Source organism: Schistocerca cancellata, chromosome 1, assembly GCF_023864275.1.
Source record: "Schistocerca cancellata isolate TAMUIC-IGC-003103 chromosome 1, iqSchCanc2.1, whole genome shotgun sequence".
NCBI lineage: Eukaryota > Metazoa > Arthropoda > Insecta > Orthoptera > Acrididae > Schistocerca > Schistocerca cancellata.
This window is the reverse complement of record NC_064626.1, coordinates 305,844,890-305,870,996: the sequence shown is the minus strand read 5'-3', so window position 1 is coordinate 305,870,996 and position 26,107 is coordinate 305,844,890. Positions and strand designations below refer to the sequence as shown.

At 41.5% G+C, this 26,107-nt stretch overlaps 1 protein-coding gene across 1 annotated transcript in view; it reads right to left on the bottom strand.

Annotated features, from left to right (window-relative positions):
* LOC126172641 (MAP7 domain-containing protein 1-like) overlaps window positions 1–26,107 on the bottom strand; it is a 275,245-nt gene that overhangs the window by 158,786 nt on the left and 90,352 nt on the right. The window contains exons 4-6 of the mRNA XM_049920898.1: window positions 24,743–24,868; window positions 15,989–16,105; window positions 15,813–15,867 (exon numbers count right to left, since the gene is read on the bottom strand). Of these exons, the coding sequence (XP_049776855.1) occupies window positions 15,813–15,867; window positions 15,989–16,105; window positions 24,743–24,868 (298 nt within the window). The remainder of the gene's footprint in view (window positions 1–15,812; window positions 15,868–15,988; window positions 16,106–24,742; window positions 24,869–26,107) is intronic.

The following is a 26,107-nucleotide window of genomic DNA, read 5'->3' as shown; positions in this document are numbered from 1 at the left end:
AACACTTGGTTTAAGAATCATGATAGAAGGTTGTATACATGGAAGAACCCTGGAGATACTAAAAGGTATCAGATAGATTATATAATGGTAAGACAGAGATTTAGGAACCAGGTTTCAAATTGTAAGACATTTCCAGGGGCAGATGTGGACTCTGACCACAATCTATTGGTTATGACCTGTAGATTAAAACTGAAGAAACTGCAAAAAGGTGGGAATTTAAGGAGATGGGACCTGGATAAACTGAAAGAACCAGAGGTTGTACAGAGTTTCAGGGAGAGCGTAAGGGAACAAATCACAGGAATGGGGGAAAGAAATACAGTAGAAGAAGAATGGGTAGCTTTGAGGGATGAAGTAGTGAAGTCAGCAGAGGATCAAGTAGGTAAAAAGATGAGGGCTAGTAGAAATCCTTGGGTAACAGAAGAAATATTGAATTTAATTGATGAAAGGAGAAAATATAAAAATGCAGTAAGTGAAGCATGCAAAAAGGAATACAAACGTCTCAAAAATGAGATCGACAGGAAGTGCAAAATGGCTAAGCAGGGATGGCTGGAGGACAAATGTAAGGATGTAGAGGCTTATCTCACTAGGGGTAAGATAGATACTGCCTACAGGAAAATTAAAGAGACCTTTGGAGATAAGAGAACCACTTGTATGAACATCAAGAGCTCAGATGGAAACCCAGTTCTAAGCAAAGAAGGGAAAGCAGAAAGGTGGAAGGAGTATATAGAGGGTCTATACAAGGGCGATGAACTTGAGGACAATATTATGGAAATGGAAGAGGATGTAGATGAAGATGAAATGGGAGATACGATGCTACGTGAAGAGTTTGACAGAGCACTGAAAGACCTGAGTCGAAACAAGGCCCCCGGAGTAGACAACATTCCATTGGAACTACTGACGGCCTTGGGAGAGCCAGTCCTGACAAAACTCTACCATCTGGTGAGCAAGATGTACGAAACAGGCGAAATACCCTCAGACTTCAAGAAGAATATAATAATTCCAATCCCAAAGAAAGCAGGTGTTGACAGATGTGAAAATTATCGAACAATCAGTTTAGTAAGCCACAGCTGCAAAATACTAACACGAATTCTTTATAGACGAATGGAAAAACTGGTAGAAGCCGACCTCGGGGAAGATCAGTTTGGATTCCGTAGAAATACTGGAACACGTGAGGCAATACTGACCTTAAGACTTATCTTAGAAGAAAGATTAAGGAAAGGCAAACCTACGTTTCTAGCATTTGTAGACTTAGAGAAAGCTTTTGACAATGTTGACTGGAATACTCTCTTTCAAATTCTAAAGGTGGCAGGGGTAAAATACAGGGAGCGAAAGGCTATTTACAATTTGTACAGAAACCAGATGGCAGTTAAAAGAGTCGAGGGACATGAAAGGGAAGCAGTGGTTAAGAAGGGAGTAAGACAGGGTTGTAGCCTCTCCCCGATGTTATTCAATCTGTATATTGAGCAAGCAGTAAAGGAAACAAAAGAAAAATTCGGAGTAGGTATTAAAATCCATGGAGAAGAAATAAAAACGTTGAGGTTCGCCGATGACATTGTAATTCTGTCAGAGACAGCAAAGGACTTGGAAGAGCAGTTGAACGGAATGGATGGTGTCTTGAAGGGAGGATATAAGATGAACATCAACAAAAGCAAAACGAGGATAATGGAATGTAGTCGAATTAAGTCGGGTGATGTTGAGGGTATTAGATTAGGAAATGAGACACTTCAAGTAGTAAAGGAGTTTTGCTATTTGGGGAGCAAAATAACTGATGATGGTCGAAGTAGAGAGGATATAAAATGTAGACTGGCAATGGCAAGGAAAGCGTTTTTGAAGAAGAGAAATTTGTTAACATCGAGTATAGATTTAAGTGTCAGGAAGTCATTTCTGAAAGTATTTGTATGGAGTGTAGCCATGTATGGAAGTGAAACATGGACGGTAAATAGTTTGGACAAGAAGAGAATAGAAGCTTTTGAAATGTGGTGCTACAGAAGAATGCTGAAGATTAGATGGGTAGATCACATAACTAATGAGGAAGTATTGAATAGGATTGGGGAGAAGAGAAGTTTGTGGCACAACTTGACCAGAAGAAGGGATCGGTTGGTAGGACATGTTCTGAGGCATCAAGGGATCACCAATTTAGTATTGGAAGGCAGCGTGGAGGGTAAAAATCGTAGGGGGAGACCAAGAGATGAATACACTAAGCAGATTCAGAAGGATGTAGGTTGCAGTAGGTACTGGGAGATGAAGCAGCTTGCACTGGATAGAGTAGCATGGAGAGCTGCATCAAACCAGTCTCAGGGTTGAAGTCCATAACAACAACAGTCATTTAACACAGTTGGTATGTGCTGTAGCCTGCCGCTACTGCACATGAGTGTGAGTGCACTGAGTGTAGTGTCATTGCATGTGTATACTTAAATCAACCACCAATTTTGTGAGCATGGACCAGGCATTCGAGGTCACCTGTAGGAAGTGTCCACAAGGCATGGTCTCTGCCACAATGTCTATTGGTGACTCACAGCTATATATGCACAGAGCAGTTCTGACTCATGTTCACTATGTTCTTTAAGTTCGTACCACCCAAGTTGTTCTGTGTATCACTTATGTTGCGCCTCCTGCATAATTCTTTTGTCTTGTTATATGTGGAGTCGCATCAGACTTATTTCTGTTATTGTTCATAGGTTTATGAATAAAGCCATATTTTTGTTATTTGGATCAGTTCCACGTATTACTAGGTTACTACACAACTGGTGAAGAGTTTGGAATGGTTTCCGCATGTGCAGTCTTTAAGTGCAGGTTTATCAGGTTTAGTCATTATGGATGCTGTGCTACTGAGCCTGATATTTCAGCAGTGACCACTTTGTTGGCTTCAATTAACAGACACGGTACCATTCCACTGGTCTATCTACCCACTTCTCCTCCATAAAATGGTTCAGTAGAGAACTGGGACACTTACAAAAAAGGACTCAGAAAGCATTTTTTGGCTTGTGGTGTGACAGACTGGAATTTGTGCAAAGCCTTATTCCTCTCAAGGATTCCACCTCAGGTGTATCAATTACTGTGTCAATTTGCCCCTCTACAAGAACTACAGCTCTTACTTTTAATCACGTGTGGAGTTTATTGTCGAACTACCATCACTAAAAAACGCATGTCATAATGGCATGAACTGAATTATACTGATGTTGCAAGAAACCACACCAGTTATACAAGGCCAGGGCAGCTGAACTTCATAGCCTTAGCTATGCTAGCTTAGCTAGCCTTAGCAAGTTTCTTACTGATGCCCATAATGACTCTTATGCAGGCTCTACTGTGCATGACGCAATTATCTGTTTAGCTGTGTGTGCCAGACGGCTTTACTCTGTGAAACCCCCACACCCATTGGAGGAGGTTTTGGAAATAGCACAATTTTTTTAAGTTTGTCATACAGCGGGTGTCCAACAAGAAGCATGCAATGTGCCCAACAGGAGGAAAAATATTTTGCACTACGAAGCAGCAGTGAAGATGGCAAACATGCAGGCCCAGCACCGAGTAAACATAGGCCAGGCCAAGCAGTCGCGACTGCCACAGCGCCAGTGTCAACATTCTCTGTTTCTGTTGTGTCCTTTCTGTTTTGTACAGAACTAACATTCAGTGTGCCCTAAGCACTGGGCTACTTGTAATTCTTGCCAGAAGAAAGGCCACATCACCTCCGTGTGTTGTTCACCAAAGGATGCTCAGGATATGGACATGGACATAAACTGTGTGACTCCAAGGCTTGTGACTTCTCCCGAGTTGTTTACTGAGTTAAGTGTTTTTCTTCGTGTGCTCTGGCTGCACATTGACACAGGTGCTGCGGTGATGTTACTGAATTCTCAAACCTATGTGAGTTTAGGCTCACCATCATTGACACCAATCATGTGGAAGCTGATCAGTTGTTACAAACAAAAAATAGCACTGTTGGGACAGTTTACAACCTCTGCCTCTTACAAGTCAGTGGTTTGTTCCATTTTTGGTGGTTTCTGAAGCCAGTGTTGAGAACTTGTTCAAGATGGATGATTTCAGGCATTTGGATTTTCTATCACTGACGCAGTTCACCTTGTGCCTGATCAGCTATTGTATTCCCAATTAAAAACACTGAGTGAAGAGTTTTCAGACTTGTTTTTTGAAGGTAATGATGTGCTATGAGTTTTTGTGGTCATATTTCTTTGAAATCCACAGCTCAGCCTTGAATCCTATTCCAGTGATCCTGAAAAATCAAATGAAAGCAGAATTGGACACACTTCAGTCTTTAGGGGTTGTGGAACCTGTTATGGTTAGTGAGTGGTCAACTCCACCGACTGTAGTTTGGAACCCGCTGGGGAAACTTTGCCTTCGTGGCAACTTCAGTACCACTGTCAACGCACAGCAGGTTGGGGATATATAACTGCTCCCATACCACAAGGAACTGTTTGCAAAAATAACAAATGGTCAGCACTTTTCTAACATTGATTTTTCTGAAGTGTATCTTCATGTTCCTGTGGACACAAAATGTCTCAGTGAGTTCTGGTTTTGAACACTCCTTTTGGTCTCTCAATACTTGCATCTTCCTTTTGATGCGGCTAGCGCCTCTGCTATTTTACAAAGATTTTTAGAGCAATTGACTATGCCTGTCCTGGGCTGGATTAATTATCTGGATGATACTGTTGTGATGGGCTGCCCCACCGACCACTTGAAAAATTGGCACACTCTGTTTTCTGTCTTACAGTCTGCAGGCTTACAGCGTTACCTCATGAAATATCAGTTTTTTTCAATCTTCTATAGTTTATTTGGGGGTTCAAGGCCTCATGGGATAGGGTTTTCCCTCTGCCAGACCACATATTTGCTGTTATGTTTATGCCTCATCCCTTATTCACAAAGGAACTTCAGGCCTTCCTAGGGGAATATAGCCTACAATGATAAATTCCTGCCAACAGCAATCACATTGGCCCACCAGCTGCAAGCCTTACAACAAAAAAGAATATCTTTTTGCTGAAGCCAAGACTGTAAACATGCTTCTCAAATGTTAAAATTCAAATAATTCTTGGGCCCTTGTTTAGCTACGTTCTCTCCGCATCAGCACATAGTTTTGGTGACAGATACCTCGTAGTATGGCCTCAGTGTAGTTTTAGAACACCGATATGCTGACAGCTCTGAATGACCTGTTATTGTTGCCTCTAAATCTCTCACTCTGGTCCAGCAGCATTACTCTCTGGTGGAAAAAGAGGCTCTTGCCATAATCTGTGCTCTCCAGATAATCCATGTTTTTGTATGGGTCCAAGTTTCACCTTATTACTGACCACAAACTCTGTTTCCTTGTTTAACCCTCACACTTCCTTGCCTGACAAGGCAGCACACCACCTACATTGCTGGGCACCATTCTTGTCTCATTAAAATTACGAAATCCCCTTTTGACCTACGTCTAAACATGCCAATGTGGACGCATCGTCCCATCTTCCTGTGGGTCCTGACTTTGATCGTGGTGAATTCCTTTGCTTCCATCTAGATACTGAACTGCAGGTCACGGTCCAGCTTGCACATAACAGCTGCTGTTGCTGCCAACCCGGTTCTTGGCCATGGTTGGTCAGCTAAACTGCCAGGTGGGACTTTCGACCCCCATCATCACTATTTTTCCTTATGGTATCTCTTCTCTGTTATTAACAGTGTTTTGCTGTTGTCCACAGAAGATCTCTCTCCCAGAGTAGTCGTTCCCACCATGTTACAACATGAAGAACCTTCTCCATCAGGGTCATTAGGGAGTTCTGTGAACTAAACTGTTGACTACGAGACAAGCTTTTTGGCCAGGGATTGACAGCAAAATTTTTGTATGCCCATCCTTCTGATTTAAGGTTTGAGGGACTTTGGCCATTCAGTTATGCAATAAAATGGAACACTCAGAACCATTCTTTTGATGTAGCTGCCAGTTTCAGTAATTCAGTACAGCATCTTCAGGCATTAACTGATGTTGAAGGGGCTAACTCAAATCACGTACACCATCCCTTCAGTGGCCAACATCTGTGAACTGGTTTCCGTAGACTGTAACAACAATACTGTGTCTCCAACCATCAACTACCAACTGAACGGAGAAACATTCAAAATATAACTTGGAGCGGAGCAGGGCTGACTCACACTCACTTTGTTCTCTTAGTTTGTACTGCTGACATCAGTTGTTATGTGTATCACTTATGATGCACCTTCTTTGTGAATCTTTTGTCTTGTTATGCAAGGAGTCACGAGATGCTTATTTCTGTTATTGTTTATAGGTTTATGATAAAGCCATATTTGTGTTACTTGGATCAGTTTTGTGTATTACTTGGTTACTACAGAAGGGTTTAGTTAATAGACATGATTCCACTTCCATAATACTGTCTGTAAGTCGAAACATCATAGCTCTTTCATACTGGGTGATTGTCGTCATCAAGATTAATGTGCAACGTATTCATCATGTAATGCCCATGATCCACTACAAGAATCATGATGGAATAGCTCCTTGAATCAAAATAAATCCCAAGGCTAAACTGAGCTCATTCCAGATTTCTATACCGAGGAAAATCTCTGCACTCATAGAAGTCATGATAACTATCATAACAACATTTATTTTATCCATGTGTTTAATATCCGTTATTAATGAAAACAGAAACCTTACTTATAAATTAGTCAGTCATACAGGTATATATCATAATTAACATTTAATTATTCCAGAACTGATTTCAAATATAGCTGAGTGATATTACTGGGGTGTACCTGAAAAAAAGTGTAGCCCTTATATTATCTGATCCATCACAATGTACCAGCTACATCATTATTTTCACCTTGTTTCAAAATTACAGGTCTAAAAGCATATAATTAAATCATAAATTTTTGAAGTAATTACCTGAACTAGAAAAAGGCATGCACTTTAAACAATAAAATATTGCTCCCTACTGGCAAAAGTATATGACACATACCACTAAAAAAGTGAAAAATGGAAAGTGTGATGAAAGATAGCAAACACACATATGCAACATAAAATCAAATTATTTTAACAACATTCATACTTGTACACAGAAAATCAACTTGATTGTGGAAATCCAACCTTATAGTTAAAGCAAGTTTCTTCAGCTTTAAGCTGAATATTATGCTTCTGAACAAACCAAGTAAAGACACATACATAGTTTATCAGACAATAAATTTGAAATATGCCTTTCAATCACAGCTGCAAGCTGAATAACTGGGGAAACAGTGAAATGTACTAAATCACATTTCATTTTTCTGGTACAGAGGTGAATCCTAACTGGAATAAAGCACGGTCTAGGGTATAAAGAATAGCAGCAATGCTAAGGGGGAAAACAAGATAATGACAAAAAGCTGCATGATGTCAGTGGATGCATGAGAGAGTAAGTGAGTTGGAAAGTGTGGGTGATTAACAGCAATGTAGAGATGGCTATCATGGGCTATAGAAAACAGGCACACATCTGTTCACAGGAAGAGGATGGGAAAAAGCACATAGCTGATAAAACTCTGAGCAAGAAGGTAAAAGAAGCCAAAAATGATACAAAATTAATAGAAACTAAATAAATAATGAGTACACAACTTAACTGGAGCATTTAGACCTCAATACAACAAAAACAATGCACTAGATCATTGGAGATTAGATTAGATGAGATTAGATTAGATTAGTTTTTCGTTCCACAGATCCATGCTGAGAAGATCCTCATGGATGTAGAACATGTAAATTTTTAGAAGGAAAGGCTGGAGGGGAAAGAGCTGCACTTCCCATATACACAATTAACAGAAACAAACTGCTGAGCGAAAAAACATTATGACCATCGCCCACCATGAAATTTAATATCACATGGTGGTGGTGTGGGCATGTGGCGCAGTAAGGAAAATATATAAGCAGAGAAGAGAGAAATATGGGATCAGTCTAGCAAGTATACAGGTTGCAAATGGCGATATCCACTGACATAAGTGACTCTGGCAAATGGTAGATTGTTATGGCCAGGCACCCAGAAATGAACATCTTGGAAACACAGCCCAACTCTTTGGGTGCTGCTGATATGAAAACTTATAGAAAGTGGTTGAAGGATGGTGAAACCAGAAGGAGATGACTAAAGTCTTGGCCGCACATGCCTCAATAAAAGTCATGGTCAGAGGCTTTCCTGGTTTGTAAAGCAGGAATAGTGGCAAACTGTGGTAGATATGACAAAAGCTTATAATGCTAGTGCAGGCACAAGTCTTTCAGTGCACACCATTCAGTGTGCATTGTTGAACATGAAGCTCTGCACCAGACAACCCCATTTGTGTTCCCATGCTGATGCAATGACATCATCAATCACAACTGGAGTGGACATGAGATCATTGAGTTTGACCTCTGGATCAATAGAAATGTGACAGTTAACTGAGGTGGAATGTGATTGGACAGACAAGCCATGGGAGATCTAATTCTGTACAAGGGTGGGAGGCTCGACTCTGTCTGTAAAGACCTCAGTGGGACCCTTAGTATATTTGGAGAGGGAATGTTCATCAGTACAGGTGCAACAGCCATGGATGGTTAAGCTCTATGGAAGAGATTTCTTGGTATGGAATGGGTGGTAGCTGTCGAAGTGGAGGTATTACTGATGGTTGGTAGGTTTGATATGGATAGAGGTACTGATACAGTCATCTTTGAGGTGGAGGTCAACAATGAGGAAGGTAGCACATTGGGTTGAGGAGAACGAGATAAAGCGAACAGAGAAGGTGTTGAGGTTCAGGAGGAATGTGGACAGGGTGTCCTCACCATCAATCCAGATCACAAACATGTCATCAATGATTGCAGGCTTTCTCTGGTGTATTTCAGCTATGAAATCTTCATGGGTTATCAGTCGAGTGGTGTCATATTCTAGTCGCAATGAGCAAATAGATGGAGTTGCTATGGGTTCCCTCTTAGCACCAAGCATGGCTAACTTATACCTGGAATACTTCGAGGAGGTAGCATTGGACACGGCTCCACTGAAACCAAAAGCATTTTACAGATATGTGGATGACACCTTTATGTATGGCCACATGGTAAAGAAACTACTTGAGTTCCTGCAGCACCTCAACGGTATACATGAAAACATCAGGTTTACCATGGAGATGGAGAAAAATGGAAGCCTAACATTACTGGACACCCTGGTTACTAGAAACACAGGAGGCACACTGGCACATTTGGTATGTAGGAAGGAAACACATACAGACCTATACCTCAAAGCTAGGAGCTGTCACCATCCAGTGCAACACAGCTCTGTACTTAACACCTTCGTACACAGGACGAGGTCCTTTTGCGACAACAAGAGCTTACCGAGTGAATTACAACATCTAAAGGAAACCTTCAGAAGAAACAACTACAGCGAAAACTAATAGGAAAAGCTTTGAGGAACAATAAGAAGAGAGGAGGAGAGAGTCCAGAAGAGGACGACACAAGAGGTTGTGTGTTCCTGCCATATGCAGGACCACCAACGGCGAAGATCCCAAGAATCCTTAAGAAGCACCAAGCGAAGACCGTCTTTCACACAGCAAAGAAACTCAAGGATATTCTTGGATCGACCAAAGACCCACTAGGACTAATGACACTGGGTGTTTATGGAATTGGATGCGAATGTGGAATGCAATACATAGGGCAGATGCAATGTTGCATTACACAGTGCCGTATGGAACATATAAGAAACATGCGTCTTGGACAGGTTGACAGTCTGTGGTGGCGGAACACAGCATCAATGAAAAGCATACCTTTGAATTTGAAAAAGCAAACAAGTTATGCAGCACCAGTGGATTTTGGGATTCAGTGATAAAAGAAGCGGTAGAGATTCGTCTGCGTGAAAATTTAATTAATCGAGACAGTGCTTACCACCTCAGTACAGCTTGGGATCCTGCAATTAGGAAAATTCGGCAAGAATGTTCCAGTCTGAAGGGGAATGCGACTGGTGCTGATATGAACAGACACAGGGAATCGACGCCCGCATGCGTGTCCCCTTCACCGCCGTTGGCACCAAGTGCCCGGTGCAATTCAGCTGGCACGTGATCGGTCGGCGGCCGGAATCTGATAGTGGTCCAGCAGCTACAAAGGCACACAACAGACAGCATCCCGACACTTTGCCTGAAGATGATGGATACGCAATCCATTGAAATGTTGCGACTAGAAGATGACACCACTTGGCTGATAGCCCATGAAGATTTCATAGAAGTCATCAATGAATCTGAACCAAGTCATGGGTTTGAAATTCTGGGTGGCTGGGGTGGATTCCTCTAGATGGTCCATGAGTAGACTGGCATAGGTTGGTGTCATGCGAGTGTCCATTCCTGTACCACGGTTTTGTTTGTGGGTAATGGTACAGTTGGTCATGGTGACCAAAAGAATGTTATAGGCATGGAGTAAGCCGGGAACTGGCAAAGGCAGCATTCAGTGGCAACAGGGCTATGGGCATTAGGGACGTTAGTATAGTGGAAGGTGGCATCAACAGTGACTAGCAGAGTGCCAAGTTGTAAAGAACCAGGAGTGGAGAGTCAGTGGAGGAAATCGTTGGTGTCTTTTAAATAGCAGTGTAGGTTATGGGTAACAGGCTAAAGGTGTTTATCCACAAGAGCAGAGGTTCCCTCAGGGAGGGAGGGGGGAGGGGGGCAGGAACTGGCCACAATGGGGTGTGAAGAGTCATTAGGTTTATGAATTTTAGGAAGCATGTAGAAGGTGCAAGTGCGGAATGTGGTAGAGGTGAAGAGGAATATAGACTCAGGGGAGAGATTCTGGGATGGGCCTAAGGATTTGAGGAGAGACTAGAAATCCTGTTGGATTTGTCATATTGGGGTCATTATGGCTGGGTTTGCAGGTGAATGAATCTGACAGCTGGTGGATTCCCTCTGAAAAATAATGCCTGTGGTTCAAAACTATAGTTGTGGAGATATTATTATAAGGCCAGGATCAGTTTTTAGTTGGTGGATTGCAGTTCTTTCCACAGATATAAGGTTAGTTTCTGTGTTAAGGGATTTGGGGAATGATGGTGAGGCAAGATTTGAGGATAAAAAATTCTTTAATGTTAACAGGTGAATAGATCAGGTGTCCACTATAGGCAGCTACACGCTTAGCAGTGGCTGTGTTGGTGTGGACTAGGTGGTTTTTTAGATTAGAGGGTCTCAAGAAAACACAAAAAGGGCTTCGGTCACAAAGGGTGCATGGTGAAAGCAGGAATAACGTAGTTACAGGAACCATTGGTATAATGGTTATAAATTGTCATAGCTGTGTTGGAAAAGTACCAGAGCTCCAAGCGCTAATACAAAGAACTGATGCTCAAATCATTATAGGCACTGAAAGCTGGCTAAAGCCAGAGATAAGGTCAGCCAAAATTTTTGCGAAGAACCTAACGGTGTTCTGAAAGGATAGTTTAAACACAGTTGGTGGTGGCGTGTTTGTTGCTGTTAGAAGTAGTTTATCTTGGCGTACAATTGAAGTGCATAGTCCCTGTGAATTAGTATAGGTAGAGGTCATTGTTGGTGACGGTAATAAAATAATAACTGGATCATTTTACAAACCTTCCAATTCAGATGACACAACTGCTGAAAGGTTCAAAGAAACCTTGAGTTTGATTTCAAACATGTATCTGACTCATACAATTATAGTTGGTGATGACTTTAATTTACCCTCGATATGTTGGCAAAAATACATGTTTAATTCTGGAGGTACACATAAAAAATCATCTGAAATTGTGCTAAATGCTTTCTCTGAAAATCACTTGAAGCAGTTACTTCATGAGACCACGTGACTAGTAAACGGTTGTGAAAACACCCTTGACCTCTTAGCAACAAATAATCCTGAGTTAAAAATGAGCATCAAAATGGATTCAGGGATTAGTGAACACAGGGTTGTCATAGCAAGATTGAATATTGTAGCCCCAAATCCTCCAAAAATAAAAGAATAATATACCTATTCAAAAAAGAAGATAAAAATTCACTTGAAGCCTTCATGAGAGACAATCTCCACTCTTTCAAATTAACAACATAAGTGTAGACCAGATGGGACTTGAATACAAAGAAATAGTATCAGCAGAAATTGAGAGATTTATAACAAATAAATTAACAAACAATGAAACTGATCCTCCTTGGTACACAAAATGGGTCAGAACAGTGATGCAGAAACAACAACAACAAAAAAAACATGCAACATTTAAATAGATGCAAAATCTCCAAGACTGGCGATCTTTTACAGAAGCTCAAAATTTAAAATGAACTTCAATGCAAGATGCTTGTAATAGTTTCCTCAACAAAACTTTGTCTTGAAACCTGGCAGAAAATCCAAAGAGATTAGTAATATGTGAAGTATGCTAGGAGTAAGACTCAATCAATGCCTTCTCTGCATGATAGCAATGGAGATACTATTGAAGACAGTACTGTCAAAGCAGAGTTACTAAACACAGCCTTCCAAAATGCCTTCACAAAAGAAGACAAAGTAAATATTCCAGAATTCGAATCAAGAACAGCTGCCAACAAGAGTAAAATAGAAGTAGATATCCTCAGAGTAGTGAAACAACTTAAATCACTTAATAAAAGCAAGTATTCTGGTCCATACTGTATACCAATTAGGTTCCTTTCAGAGTATGCTGATGCAACAGCTCCATACTTAACAATCACATACAACCGTACCACCCAGTTGCTGAACGTGCTTCCCAACACAATTTGCTTCACTTCAGAGACTGCTTTACAGCCTTTGTCCTCTGAATCCATACTATCAACACCAAAGTTTCTGAATAGTGCAGTTGGGAACTTTCCCTGCAGTATATTCTAAGTTACTGTAGCCTCCCCCCCCCCTCCCTCCCCAATCTCAACCTTCACTAGGCCATGTCCTCCTCCAAACCATCTCCTTTCCTGTTCTCTCTCCAGAAGTACACAGTTTCTATTCAACCAGTGTACCCACTAGTCTATTTCTCCTCCTCTACTTCTCTCCTTTTCCACCCCTCCCTGCCCTGCTGACCCTACCAAATGGCTGTCTTCAGTTTGGCCTCTGTGGCCAGTAGTGTGATAACCGATCTTAGCTTTTCAAAATATTATTATTATTCCAACCTGGATTTTACTTTGTTTGATTTTGTTCTCCACTTATGAATAAAAAGAAACGTATTCCAAATTCTAGTAGAGGATGTAGTTGACCTGTAGTGAATCATTAATGTTTTTGTAACTGTCCTCGTCATTTCATTTCTTAGTTATTTATTCATTTTTATGCTGCTTGCATAATTTTCATTTGTCAGTAGGTCATATTTCTTCTGTCCTCACTATCCTTTCATCCCAATCCCTGTTCCCAACCTCCTTCCCTCCCACTTTTTATTTATGCACGTTTGCTGGATATATCTTAGATGTTATTTTACTCTCCCTCCCATTCCTTTGTTGTCACATTTCTCATCCTTTGCCATTTCTAACAACAGTAATGTTACAATATTTACACATACGCACATACATGTGAGTGTTTTGTGTTAGGTACCTAAAGTTCATTTGTGGAGATGGGACAACAGAAGTAAACAATCTGAGTCACATGCTAATTGCATCACATTAGCAGCAGTTGCCAGGGGTGCGTGATTCTTTCAGTACAGGCTATTGTCGCCTTACACTCTGCTGTTAAAGAAGTCAGCAAAGTTGTGTAAGTGGAATTTATACATTGTAAGTAAGGAAATGTAAACATTATTATCTTTGTTTAGAGCAAGTCTTGTTTATGCATTTTTATCTTTTTCTTCTTTTTTTCTGATACAATCCTTTGTGTATCCTCCAACATTAAACATCAATATGTCAAGTTCTTCTGAAACTCAAGACATGTTTGCATTCTCCAACTAAGTAACAAGTAAAAAGATCAGCATTAAGCAGTTCAGAGGAGAAAATGATCCCAAATGCGTACAAGACAGAATGTGATTTACATCCACCATCCATCAACAATAAAATCAGAAATTGTTGCTAAAACTGCACATTCCACTGGTGTCAGCGGCTTGTCTGATAATTCAAAATGTTGATGACTTCGACAGAAATGCCATAAGAAAGAAAGTGCACCAGTTTTTCTTTTGCAATGAGCTGCCTACCATTGACAAAGTCTTTGCTTCTGTTAATGAAGTTTCTGATCTGCTGGACTTCACAGGAGTCACATGTCACTCTTTATTGAAAGAGATGAATTTCAGATACATTAATCATGGATGTAAAAGCTTGCTGAGCGACAAAGAATAGGTCATTCTATGGACAATAAAGTCAGCATGCCAGTAAGTTAGAGAAAAATTATTACTTGGACAAGACCTGGCTAAATGCAGGCCATATATTTAATAAAATCTAGGTAGATGATTCAGTGCCATCAGCTACGGAAGCCTTTCTATCTGGGTTGTCTACAGGAAACAAAGAACCATCTGGGAAAGGAAAAAGACTAACAATAAAGCATATTGGGTGAGAGACAGGTTTTGTGGATGAGTGTTTGTGGACTTTCAAGTTGAAAAAGCCCCATGACTACCATGAACAGCAAGTCTTTTGAATCTTGGTTTTGCAAATTTCTTCCTCACCCTGAGGACAACTGTGTTATTATAGGTGATAATGCACCATACTACTCCCACAAACCATACAAAATTCTAAACACAGGCTCCAGTAAAAAGAATATTACAGACTGGTTTTCATTCAAAAACATTCCATTTGAAAACTATCAATCAGCTTTTAATTCAAATGTTGTAGATGCTATGGTAAATTCTGTAAACAAAACAATTGAAGAATGTCTCCATACCACTGTGAACTGAAAACACTGAAATTGACTAGACACAGACTACAAATTATGTCACAGCAAGGGAAAAAACCCTTCCAATTGTACGAAGTGAAAGTACTTCTGGTTGAACCAGTCACTGATGTAATGCTGGATTACATGGTAAAAATGAATGCAGCATGTTCAAAAAGCTGAAAAATGGATGCAGGACATGGATAACATTGTGAAAGCTCACAAAGAGAGTTTAGTTACTGGCACCAATAGTAGTAACAGCAACTTATCTGACTCCTTAGATGGGTGAATGTTCTGCCTTCGCTGGAAAAAAATACAGAGCTTGACCCATAAAATTACTGGTGAGCACTTTTATTTATTTGTTCCATTTTTTTTTTTTATCCAGATCCAACTAACACAGGGACCAGGAAAGATTGAGTACATAATTGTGTCCACAATTACAGATTTTATTATTGTTTTTGTTACTCATTTCCAAAGCACCTTGCTGTCAAGCGACCTCACCTTACACCTTTTTAGTCCCAGTGAAAATGTAATCAGGCCATGTGCTACGCTTCTGCAGAGCAGGCCAGCACGTGGCATTGTTTATCAACACTGTCTCAATTTGGTGAAAAGATTAAAGAAACCTTTTTTCTAAGAAAAAGCCTACTGAACCTTTTATCCAATCATTCATCAGTGAGTGTATCAGCCTAAAGGCAAGAGGAGTACTTTCTTCATAACCACTGTTCAACACATTCCTTGTGAATTCTTACAAGATGCATACTGCATTGGTAGAATACGTAGTTAACCAAAGTTTACACTAAGATAACTGCAAATAAAGCTCATCCTAGTGACACACAGTCAGTGAAAATACCAACTCAATTTATCTGTTTCCATGATTGTTGCTTGATTTTTTGTAGATATTATGATTTTATTAAAGCCATGTGCATAAAATCAGAACCTAACTAAATCAACCATCATGCAAGGTATGTGATCATAAACTATATAAGCAGTGCTAATAGTTGATTCTTTCACTCTGTGAAGAGTGCATTTACTTTCACAACATGCAGGAGAAAATGTCTGTACTATCTGATGCCAATTGTGCAAAGGGCACCAACTATTACTCACACACCTAAATGTTTCAACTGAGCTTCTCTTTCTTCAAGTTCTGCCAATGCTTCAGATAACTGTACATTATACAAAGAAAAACAAGAGTAAGATGTTAGTCAAAAAAGAAACAACACTGGAAAGATTAGTAATGTTATGAATGACAACAAAGCAGTACAAGCACTTTATGAATGAAATTACCTTAAAAGCAAGTCTTTCATTGTCCAGCTCTAGTTGTCTTGAAGCTTTCTCCAACAACTGCACACGATCACACATCTCATTTACTTCCCTGCGCAACACTTCTTTCTCTGATGATACCTGCAGATGTAAAAGTAATATGTTTTAATGTATCACAAGAAATACATATTAAAACAAGAATTCATCATTTATGCTGTAAGTACGTACTCATGAAGGAAAATACTGAAGGTCGGATATTAAATTGCACATATCTGCTATTTCATTCATGAACAAACTTGATTAATTCTATTCTTTCTTTTACTGTGGCTGGGGTGGACAGCACGAGTATAGAGTGTGATGAAGGGACAAGATGCTAAGTAATGGACATCTTGGGAATAGGATTGCAACACAGGGGCATAGGTGACAGGGAGGGCTCCCAAATGGACATAATTGTAGATTGGACACCAGCAAATTTGATGGAAAGAATTGGAAAAGGAAATTGGTGGAGGACTGGTGGATACCACTACGAGAACAGTTTGGAGGAGGTGTAAGTCTATATATATATCTAAAACGAGGGGTAGACAAAAATATCATAGGAATTATATTCTTTCCAGCCACTCACATGATAAAATCCTTTCTTGGTTCAAATTCACTGATGTCATGCTTGTGAACTGGACCCAGGGCCAAGACACACTGCTCTTATTAGTCCACAATGTCAACAAATTCTCTCACCTCTGTTTCACTTGCTCTTATTCTCTATGAGCCTTCCTGCAAAATGACTGCACTCTACTCTCTGTTAGCTCTGTAAGAGCCTCTGCCCATATTAAGCCACTTAATCATCCAGACTATCTCAATTTTATTAACTGTGATCCTCTAAATATGTACTGGTTGGTTATAATTAAACTTTCCCTATTTAACATGTTATAACATGGAAACTAATTACCATGTGACTACCAAACTTGGTAGCATTAATGTCCAGAGTATGGGATGCCTGATTTCCCTGTGTCACAGCACCACTGTCCAGTTCCAACTCTGGCCACCAGGTGCCATGATGAGTCATTGTGATTCATAGTGTCACACACCTGACCGGTTGCAGTGCACTTGTTGACATGCCAACATGAGCTTGGATAAATGGAGCAGGGCATTATTGGTGAAATTCTATTATCAAAACAACAGTAATGCTGCAGCTGCACTTTGAGAATATCCCCATCTGAAAGGATTACAGGAAGATCCTATTTCTCCACCCGCTGTGCAGTGTGCGATGAAGAAGTTTGAATCAACTGGAAAACTGGGCACCCCTCCAGGAAGAGGACGATTACAGGTTGCACCACAGGTGGTTGAAATCTCTGTGGCTATGGTAGACAACGCTGCGTGCAATTCCCGATTGCCAGGCACTGTGCATGCTGTGTCAAGACAGTTGAACATTCCTTGGTATACTGTATGGAAGGTACCTCGAACCACTTGAGAATGGTATCCGTACAATATCCAAACCGTACTGCAGCTTGCCCTAAGGAAGCACAACGATATGTTGAATTTGCTCTCCACTTTCTTGAGGGCTCGAGGAGTTGATGAGGGCTGGCCCTGGACCATCCAGTGGACATCTAAGGCTCATTTTTCTCTGATGGGTGATCTCAACACACATAACTGCCGAGTGTGGGGATCTTCACCTCTGGTCACTGTGCATGAAGTTCCTCTGTATAGTGAATGTGTCCCTGTTTGGTGAGGCTTCATGGCTACATTCATCATTGACCCAACCTTTCTTTGAACAGGTTGGTGCCCCAGGACCAAAGATGTGCAGTGTGACTGGCCATCAATGCTTCACCAGCGTGTCATACCCACCCTACAGGAGAGTGACACATTGAACTATACAGTTTTCATGCAAGATGGGGCCCCATCGCACATCACTCGTGAAGTTCACCTGCTTCTCTGAAACACATTTGGAAATGATCGAATTATCAGCCAATCATTTCCAAATGCTTGGCCAGCATGATCACTTGATCTCACAACCTGTGATTTCTGGATGTGTGGCTATCTGAAGAACAGGGTCTACCAGGGGAGTATTCACATACACTCCTGGAAATGGAAAAAAGAACACATTGACACCGGTGTGTCAGACCCACCATACTTGCTCCGGACACTGCGAGAGGGCTGTACAAGCAATGATCACACGCACGGCACAGCGGACACACCAGGAACCGCGGTGTTGGCCGTCGAATGGCGCTAGCTGCGCAGCATTTGTGCACCGCCGCCGTCAGTGTCAGCCAGTTTGCCGTGGCATACGGAGCTCCATCGCAGTCTTTAACACTGGTAGCATGCCGCGACAGTGTGGACGTGAACCGTATGTGCAGTTGATGGACTTTGAGCGAGGGCGTATAGTGGGCATGCGGGAGGCCGGGTGGACGTACCGCCGAATTGCTCAACACGTGGGGCGTGAGGTCTCCACAGTACATCGATGTTGTCGCCAGTGGTCGGCGGAAGGTGCACGTGCCCGTCGACCTGGGACCGGACCGCAGCGACGCACGGATGCACGCCAAGACCGTAGGATCCTACGCAGTGCCGTAGGGGACCGCACCGCCACTTCCCAGCAAATTAGGGACACTGTTGCTCCTGGGGTATCGGCGAGGACCATTCGCAACCGTCTCCATGAAGCTGGGCTACGGTCCCGCACACCGTTAGGCCGTCTTCCGCTCACGCCTCAACATCGTGCAGCCCGCCTCCAGTGGTGTCGCGACAGGCGTGAATGGAGGGACGAATGAAGACGTGTCATCTTCAGCGATGAGAGTCGCTTCTGCCTTGGTGCCAATGATGGTCGTATGCGTGTTTGGTGCCGTGCAGGTGAGCGCCACAATCAGGACTGCATACGACCGAGGCACACAGGGCCAACACCCGGCATCATGGTGTGGGGAGCGATCTCCTACACTGGCCGTACACCACTGGTGATCGTCGAGGGGACACTGAATAGTGCACGGTACATCCAAACCGTCATCGAACCCATCATTCTACCATTCCTAGACCGGCAAGGGAACTTGCTGTTCCAACAGGACAATGCACGTCCGCATGTATCCCGTGCCACCCAACGTGCTCTAGAAGGTGTAAGTCAACTACCCTGGCCAGCAAGATCTCCGGATCTGTCCCCCATTGAGCATGTTTGGGACTGGATGAAGCGTCGTCTCACGCGGTCTGCACGTCCAGCACGAACGCTGGTCCAACTGAGGCGCCAGGTGGAAATGGCATGGCAAGCCGTTCCACAGGACTACATCCAGCATCTCTACGATCGTCTCCATGGGAGAATAGCAGCCTGCATTGCTGCGAAAGGTGGATATACACTGTACTAGTGCCGACATTGTGCATGCTCTGTTGCCTGTGTCTATGTGCCTGTGGTTCTGTCAGTGTGATCATGTGATGTATCTGACCCCAGGAATGTGTCAATAAAGTTTCCCCTTCCTGGGACAATGAATTCATGGTGTTCTTATTTCAATTTCCAGGAGTGTATGTGCTGATCTGAAGCACACACAGAATATCTAGAGAGGTAGCCAGCATACCTTCGGTCAAGCTTCATTATGCTGTGCAGAATGCAATCCTGCACTTTCAGACTCTTCTGGACACTGATGAGTGCCATATTGAGCCCATTTTGTAGCAGTAATGGTACCAGTGTGTAATGGTATGATGTACCATAGCAGCAAATTGGAAGTGTTTCAATTGAAGTGATTCTGCATTATTTCTTTTCCCCATGTCCTTGACATGAATGCTACCAAGTCTGGTACTCGTAAGGTAATTAGTTTCCATTTTATAATATGTTAAATAGGGAAAGTATAATTATAACCACCCATTATATTGCTAAATGGGTGTTCATAGGATGCTAGTCAGCTTACACATGTGCTACGTCTCTATAATTCTAACAGTTTATTTGTGAAAATGTATTATGAATGTACTCAGTTTCATATTATTCATGTCTCTGAGGTGAAGAAAGAAGATGCACAAGGGCATTTGGCCAGAGGATCTAGGTAAAACTATACTTGTCCTTTCACCAAAGAAACACAATGCCACAGAATGTAAAGATTACAGGACTATTAATTTCACAAGTCACACTTGAAATGTTGTGTGCAGGCTTTTACTCAGAAGACTATAAAGAAAAATTGAAGAAAACACTGGACAGCATCAGTTTGGGTTTAGAACAGGAATATGATATACTACTGGATGTTTGAGGATTACAGGACAAAAAGTGCAAGAAGTTAACTGGGTTATGCATATATTTTCTTGACTGGAAAAAGGATTCTGCCAAAGTGTACTAGAATATCCTCCTGAAGACCTTAAAGGATGTTGGTGTAGACTGGAAAAAGCAGAAAATGCATAAAGGAACTCTACACAAAACAGAAAATGGTAGTGACAGTTGGCAATGAAGAGACAGATGAGACAGGTATCTGAAGAGGTGTTATAGAAGGGAGTTGTTTGTCACCAACAGTTTTCAAGCTTCATGCTGAGCATACAAAGCATTAAAAACAAAATGTATAATAGGAGGAGAAGAAGGGACAATGGTAATCAAGAATATATATGATCAAGTTGCGTTGGCTGAATGAAAAGAAGAACTGTTATTTATGATGCAGAGGATCTTAAAAGTGGGAAAAGAGTAAGGAATTAGGGTAAATGTAAGAAAGACCAATGAATCAGCTGAAATGAAGGTGAAAATACCATTGAAAAAAAAAAAGACTCTGGGGCAAGTAAAATCTTTTAGACATGAAAATAGCTTTGTGACAGAAAACATAAGGTCTTTGGTAGTAAGATACCTATGAGTAAAGTATCTTCTGAAAAGGTAATGGAAAATATTTGGAATTTTTTTAATGTGGATGTGGAGAAAAATGATGAAAAGAACTGGACTGGCAAAATGATAAATGAAGACATAGGTCCGTTCCAATAACATAAGAGAAAAGCGAACTAGTATAAAAGATAAGAATGGAATACATGACATGCACATCAAAGAAATTGCCTGCAATTAAGTCACCGAAGGAAAGATCAGATGGAGTGCGAGGAGAGGAAGAAGAAGAAGAAATGGTGGGTGGCATTAAAGAGTGATGAAAATAGCAGCAGATTACAGATAAAGCACACAGCATATGAAATGAAGGCCACAACAGTATTGTACAATTCATTTTGGTCCTCACCTCAGGTATTAATAAATACCTGCAGGGCAAATATCAGTTGTAGTTATGATTCCTGCTCCTTCCAAACATGAATCCAGCATTTCTACTTTTGTATAATCTCTTTGGATTTATTGCATCATTTCTACTTATTTTACTCAAGGTAAAAATGACTGATATCAGTAATAAAAACATGAAGTACCCAGTTCTATGCTAACTTTAAACAAAATATGTATTGTACCATATATGTTTCTTTGTCAAAAGTGCATATAGATAAATCTCAGTCATCTTTATCCATTTCACAGTAGTCTTGTTTTAGTGCCAGAATGCTAAGAAAAATAAATGCAAATGATAAAGTGGTCATATTATAACTTAATTATCATTTCTGATCTTTTTAACAACATAAATCAACTGCAGGTGAAGTACATTTGTGTTTACCATTCACTGCATCCAACCTACTTCCTTCAAATAATAAAAATTACAACATAAGATCAATACTATCTGTTCACATACAACTTCGCTTATAGCTATAATGATCTTTAAATACAGTCAGAGGAAATTATTGGCAGGAATGAAGACAATGGGTATCCAGTTTAAGAGAAGTATAATTTCTGCATATCCAGTGAACGGTTTGGACAACTGGAACAATAAAGAACTGTTCATATCTTCTGTGTATGATGTAACATCCACTGTAAGTAGATTCAGATAGATGCTTCTTTTTCTTTGTCCTGGTCTTATCCCACATCTTCACAGGGTTTGGCATGTTAATCTGATTTGGCAATGTTTAGTAGTATAGGGTGGCTGGATGTCCTTCATGTCATTCCTCACTCCTCACCCATACCCTCCCCCCATCCAGAATGGAATCTGTGTACCCCATCTGTTTGTATCTAATGTTATCCCAGGTAAACCAATGTTTGTGAATCATGTAACTGAGGCAAGATGTAGGTATCAACCCAGTATTCACCTAATAAGATACGGAAAAATCCCCTAAAAACCACATCCAGGCTGGGCAGCACAACAGCCTTCATCAGTAATCCACTGGATGGATTCAGTCTGGAGCCACCATACCTCCCTGAATACAAGAAGCTGCTGACTCGTGCGGCTATCGAGGTGGGTCATATTCGATAGATTCATAATGCACATTTAATCTTACAATGTCAGCATAAGAAAGTTAGCTGCTGCCTTCGAGCTGCAGGATTTTTCAGTGGCAGTGAGAGATATTTGGCAGAAGGCCATTTGTCACTTTGACATCAATACATAATCAGATGTATTGCGGCAGCACAGTTACAGATGAATGTAGTAAACTGGTAAGCATCCCAGTGTTTTTCCCCCCATTTTGATGGACTGTGTACCAATTTCTTCAGTGTACTCTCTATAATTTGTATTAGTTAATATAGTACACAAAAAGGAACTTTTTCTGCTTGGTTTAGTCTGATCAGAATCGTAAGTGACAAAGACAATGGTAAAAGTTGTGTTTATAAAATGGTAAAGAAGGTTAAAAGACAAAATGAGGAGAAAAGGGTCCACAACGTCCACATAAAGGCTTAAGTAACTGAATACTGAATTTTTTCCAGTTGCAGGGAAGTGAATAAACAGTATGCCCTCCTATCTGAAATATTACATAGGATACTACTTCAATAAAGATGCCAACACTCTGAATATCTTCAATGATAGTTTTGCATAAGACAAAAATAATATTGTTATGGTTTGGTTCTAATTGTCTTCATTTAGCAATATATTCAAGACTGGTTCACTAGCTGCCAGGATGTAGTGACAAATGTTAAACATGTGATCAAAACATCACACATACTGAGAGAAAGAAACAGAGAGAGAGAAATCTACCTGCCAGGATGTAGTGACAAATCTTAAACATGTGATCAAAACATCACACATACTGAGAGAAAGAAATGGAGAGAGAAAAATGTTATTGGAAAGAAACTGATATGATGTAGCTGATGAATGTGATAAAGATTTTATAGTTTATTATGCCATAGTGAGTGATTGTATAAACCCTAGTGTAAGCCTGAGAGGTTTTATAAGAAATATGAAATTTTCTGGAAGAGGCACTGTTAATGCCCAAGTACAAATTGTTCCTTAGAAACCAACACCACCATTTATAGAGGTATATTATAGGTTTATAGCTAACAATTACTCAACTAGGTGACACACAGACTGGACGCACCAGCAGTGTGAGAGTCAGTTCTTTCGTTACATGTTTTACAACATGAGATCATCCAATTCTATAAATGAAAAACATATTTATAATTTAATTTTATCCATATTTTGCAGTTGCAGGTGCGACCATACTGAATATTTGAAAGTATACTTAAACACCATCTTCAGTCACTAACACTCTCATTTATGTTTTGTAACATTGTGCATTTCAAGTCCTTTGGACCCATCTTAAAGGGGTATCAAATGGTTACATTAATTTTCTTGCTCTTGGGTATGATGATGCTTCACCACAGTGCATTCCTGTTATTAGAAGCTTATGTGTGACTGTGCAGTCACCACAGCAGATAGCTAACCAAAGGTGCCCGAGTTTGATTCCCAGCCAGGTCAGGGATTTTCTCTGTTCAGGGACCATTTTGTTGTGTCATCTTCATCATTGTTCATTATCACTGACATGCAAGTCATCTAAATAGTATTGCATAAAAATACCTGCACCCAGCAGCAGGGCTGCCTCACATGAGGTGGAGGCCGAGGCCGAGGCGGAGAGGGAGGGTTAGTAGAGAGGGAGGGGAAGTGGAGGGGGTGCGGAGGGGGGAGGGGGAGAGGAAGAGGGGGAAGGGAAGAGGTGGAGTGGAGAGGTTGAGGGGGAGAGGGGAGGGGAATTGGAGAGGGGGGAGGGGGGAGGGGAGAGGGAGGAGGGGAAGATGGGGAGGGGAGAGGGAGAAAGGGGGTGGGAGAGGGGGAGGGAGGGAGGGAGAGAGGGGGAGGGAGAGGGGTAGGGATAGAGGGGGAGGGAGAGAGGGGGAGTGGGAGAGGGGGAGTGGGAGGGGGAGTGGGAGGGGGGAGTGGGAGGGGGAGGGAGGGAGGGGGATGGAGAGAGGGGGAGAGTGGGGAGTGGGAGAGAGGGGGAGTGGGAGAGATGGAGAGAGGGGGAGAGGGGGGAGGGAGGGAGCGGGAGGGAGAGAGAGGGGGAGGGAGAGAAGGGGGAGGGAGAGGGGGAGGAGGAGGGGGAAGGAGGGGGAGGGAGGGGGAGAGAGAGAGGGAGGGAGGGATAGAGGGGCGAGAGAGGGTGGAGGGAGAGAGGGGTGAGAGAGAGGAGGGAGAGAGGGAGAGAGGGGGGAGGGAGAGGGGGGAGGGAGAGAGGGGGCACGGAGAGGGGTGGCACGGAGAGGGGGGCAGGGAGAGAGGGGGAGGGGGAGAGGGGGGAGGGAGAGAGGGGGAGGGAGAGAGGGGGCAGGGAGAGAGGGGGAGGGAGAGAGGGGGCAGGGAGAGAGGGGGCAGGGAGAGAGGGGGAGGGAGAGAGAGGGGGAGGGGGGAGTGACTTTATCCCATGTGCCATTTGTGAATGGAACAGTCAAGGGGAGGGGGGATAGAGATACCAGAAGTGTCTTCTGCCACATTGTCAGGTTGCCTGCAGAATACAGGTACACATGTAAATTATAATGAAACAAAAAAAAATGAAGTGGATACAAACTTTTATTATTTCAGACAAAAGGTCTCCATCCTTACTAACTCCATTGACATCATTAGAAAATCCAAGTTTTTTTAAAACTTCTATTTCTTCCATGAGCTTTGCACGGTCAGCTATTAGGAAAGCAACCTGAAACATGGAATTGCATGATTTATTGCAATATAACAAAAAAAAAACACTAGAAAGTTATAATATAATACAGTATTATATACCGAAGTCCCCTACTGCACCTTTTATCTACATTTGAAAGACCATCTTAAGAACTACTTTATGCATTTCAATACATTTTTTACTAATAAGCAAAGTAATTTATGAGAAAGGATTGTATACATAATTTATTAGTGCTTAGTCAGACAAGTCATTCACTCATAGATACTTAGTGCTATCCATGTGAAGTCAGGGCAAGTCCCTATTATTATATGTATATAAATACATATGTGCTAGAACCTTCTATCAGAATAAGAAAACACAATGTAATGTAAGTGGGTGGAGAAAAATCTATTCACCAATTGGCAGCAGAAAAAATCATATAAAGGTATTGTAATCTGCAAGCATTTGGAGCCAGTGGCGCCTTCTTCTTGCAGAAGAGTTGAAGGGAAAGGAAGAGGAGTGAAGGAAAAGAACTGGTGAGGTTTATGAAATAGTGAGGTTTATGAAATGGGGAGTTTGTAAAAGTCACCTAGACCCCATGGTTACAGGAGACTTACTGGAAGGGATGAGCAAGAAAGACTGATCGTTGGGAGCTGCACCAGATGAGATTTGAAAATGTGATAAGTTAAAGGTGGAAGATACGCTAATATGCAAGACAGAGAGTAATGCCAAAACATCATGCATGAGTTAACGTAGTTATTTTGGAATAAAACTTTACAATGCTCAGCCAGTGTACATAAAGGAAATAACAGATGACAAAATTTAAAACAGAGCTTAAGAATACTTTTTAAGCAAAAGTTTCTATGACATAGATGACTACTTGAATGTGTGTAAAATTATTGTCTTAATATTATTGTCCTAAAATTATTGTCTTATCTATTTGACAAATGTATATGATATGGTTATAATAGAAGGAAACATTCCACGTGGAAAAAATATACCTAAAAACAAAGATGATGTGACTTACCAAATGAAAGTGCTGGCAGGTCGACAGACACACAAACGAACACAAACATACACACAAAATTCAAGCTTTCGCAACAAACTGTTGCCTCATCAGGAAAGAGGGAAGGAGAGGGAAAGACGAAAGGATGTGGGTTTTAAGGGAGAGGGTAAGGAGTCATTCCAGTCCCGGGAGCGGAAAGACTTACTCTCCCTTAAAACCCACATCCTTTCGTCTTTCCCTCTCCTTCCCTCTTTCCTGATGAGGCAACAGTT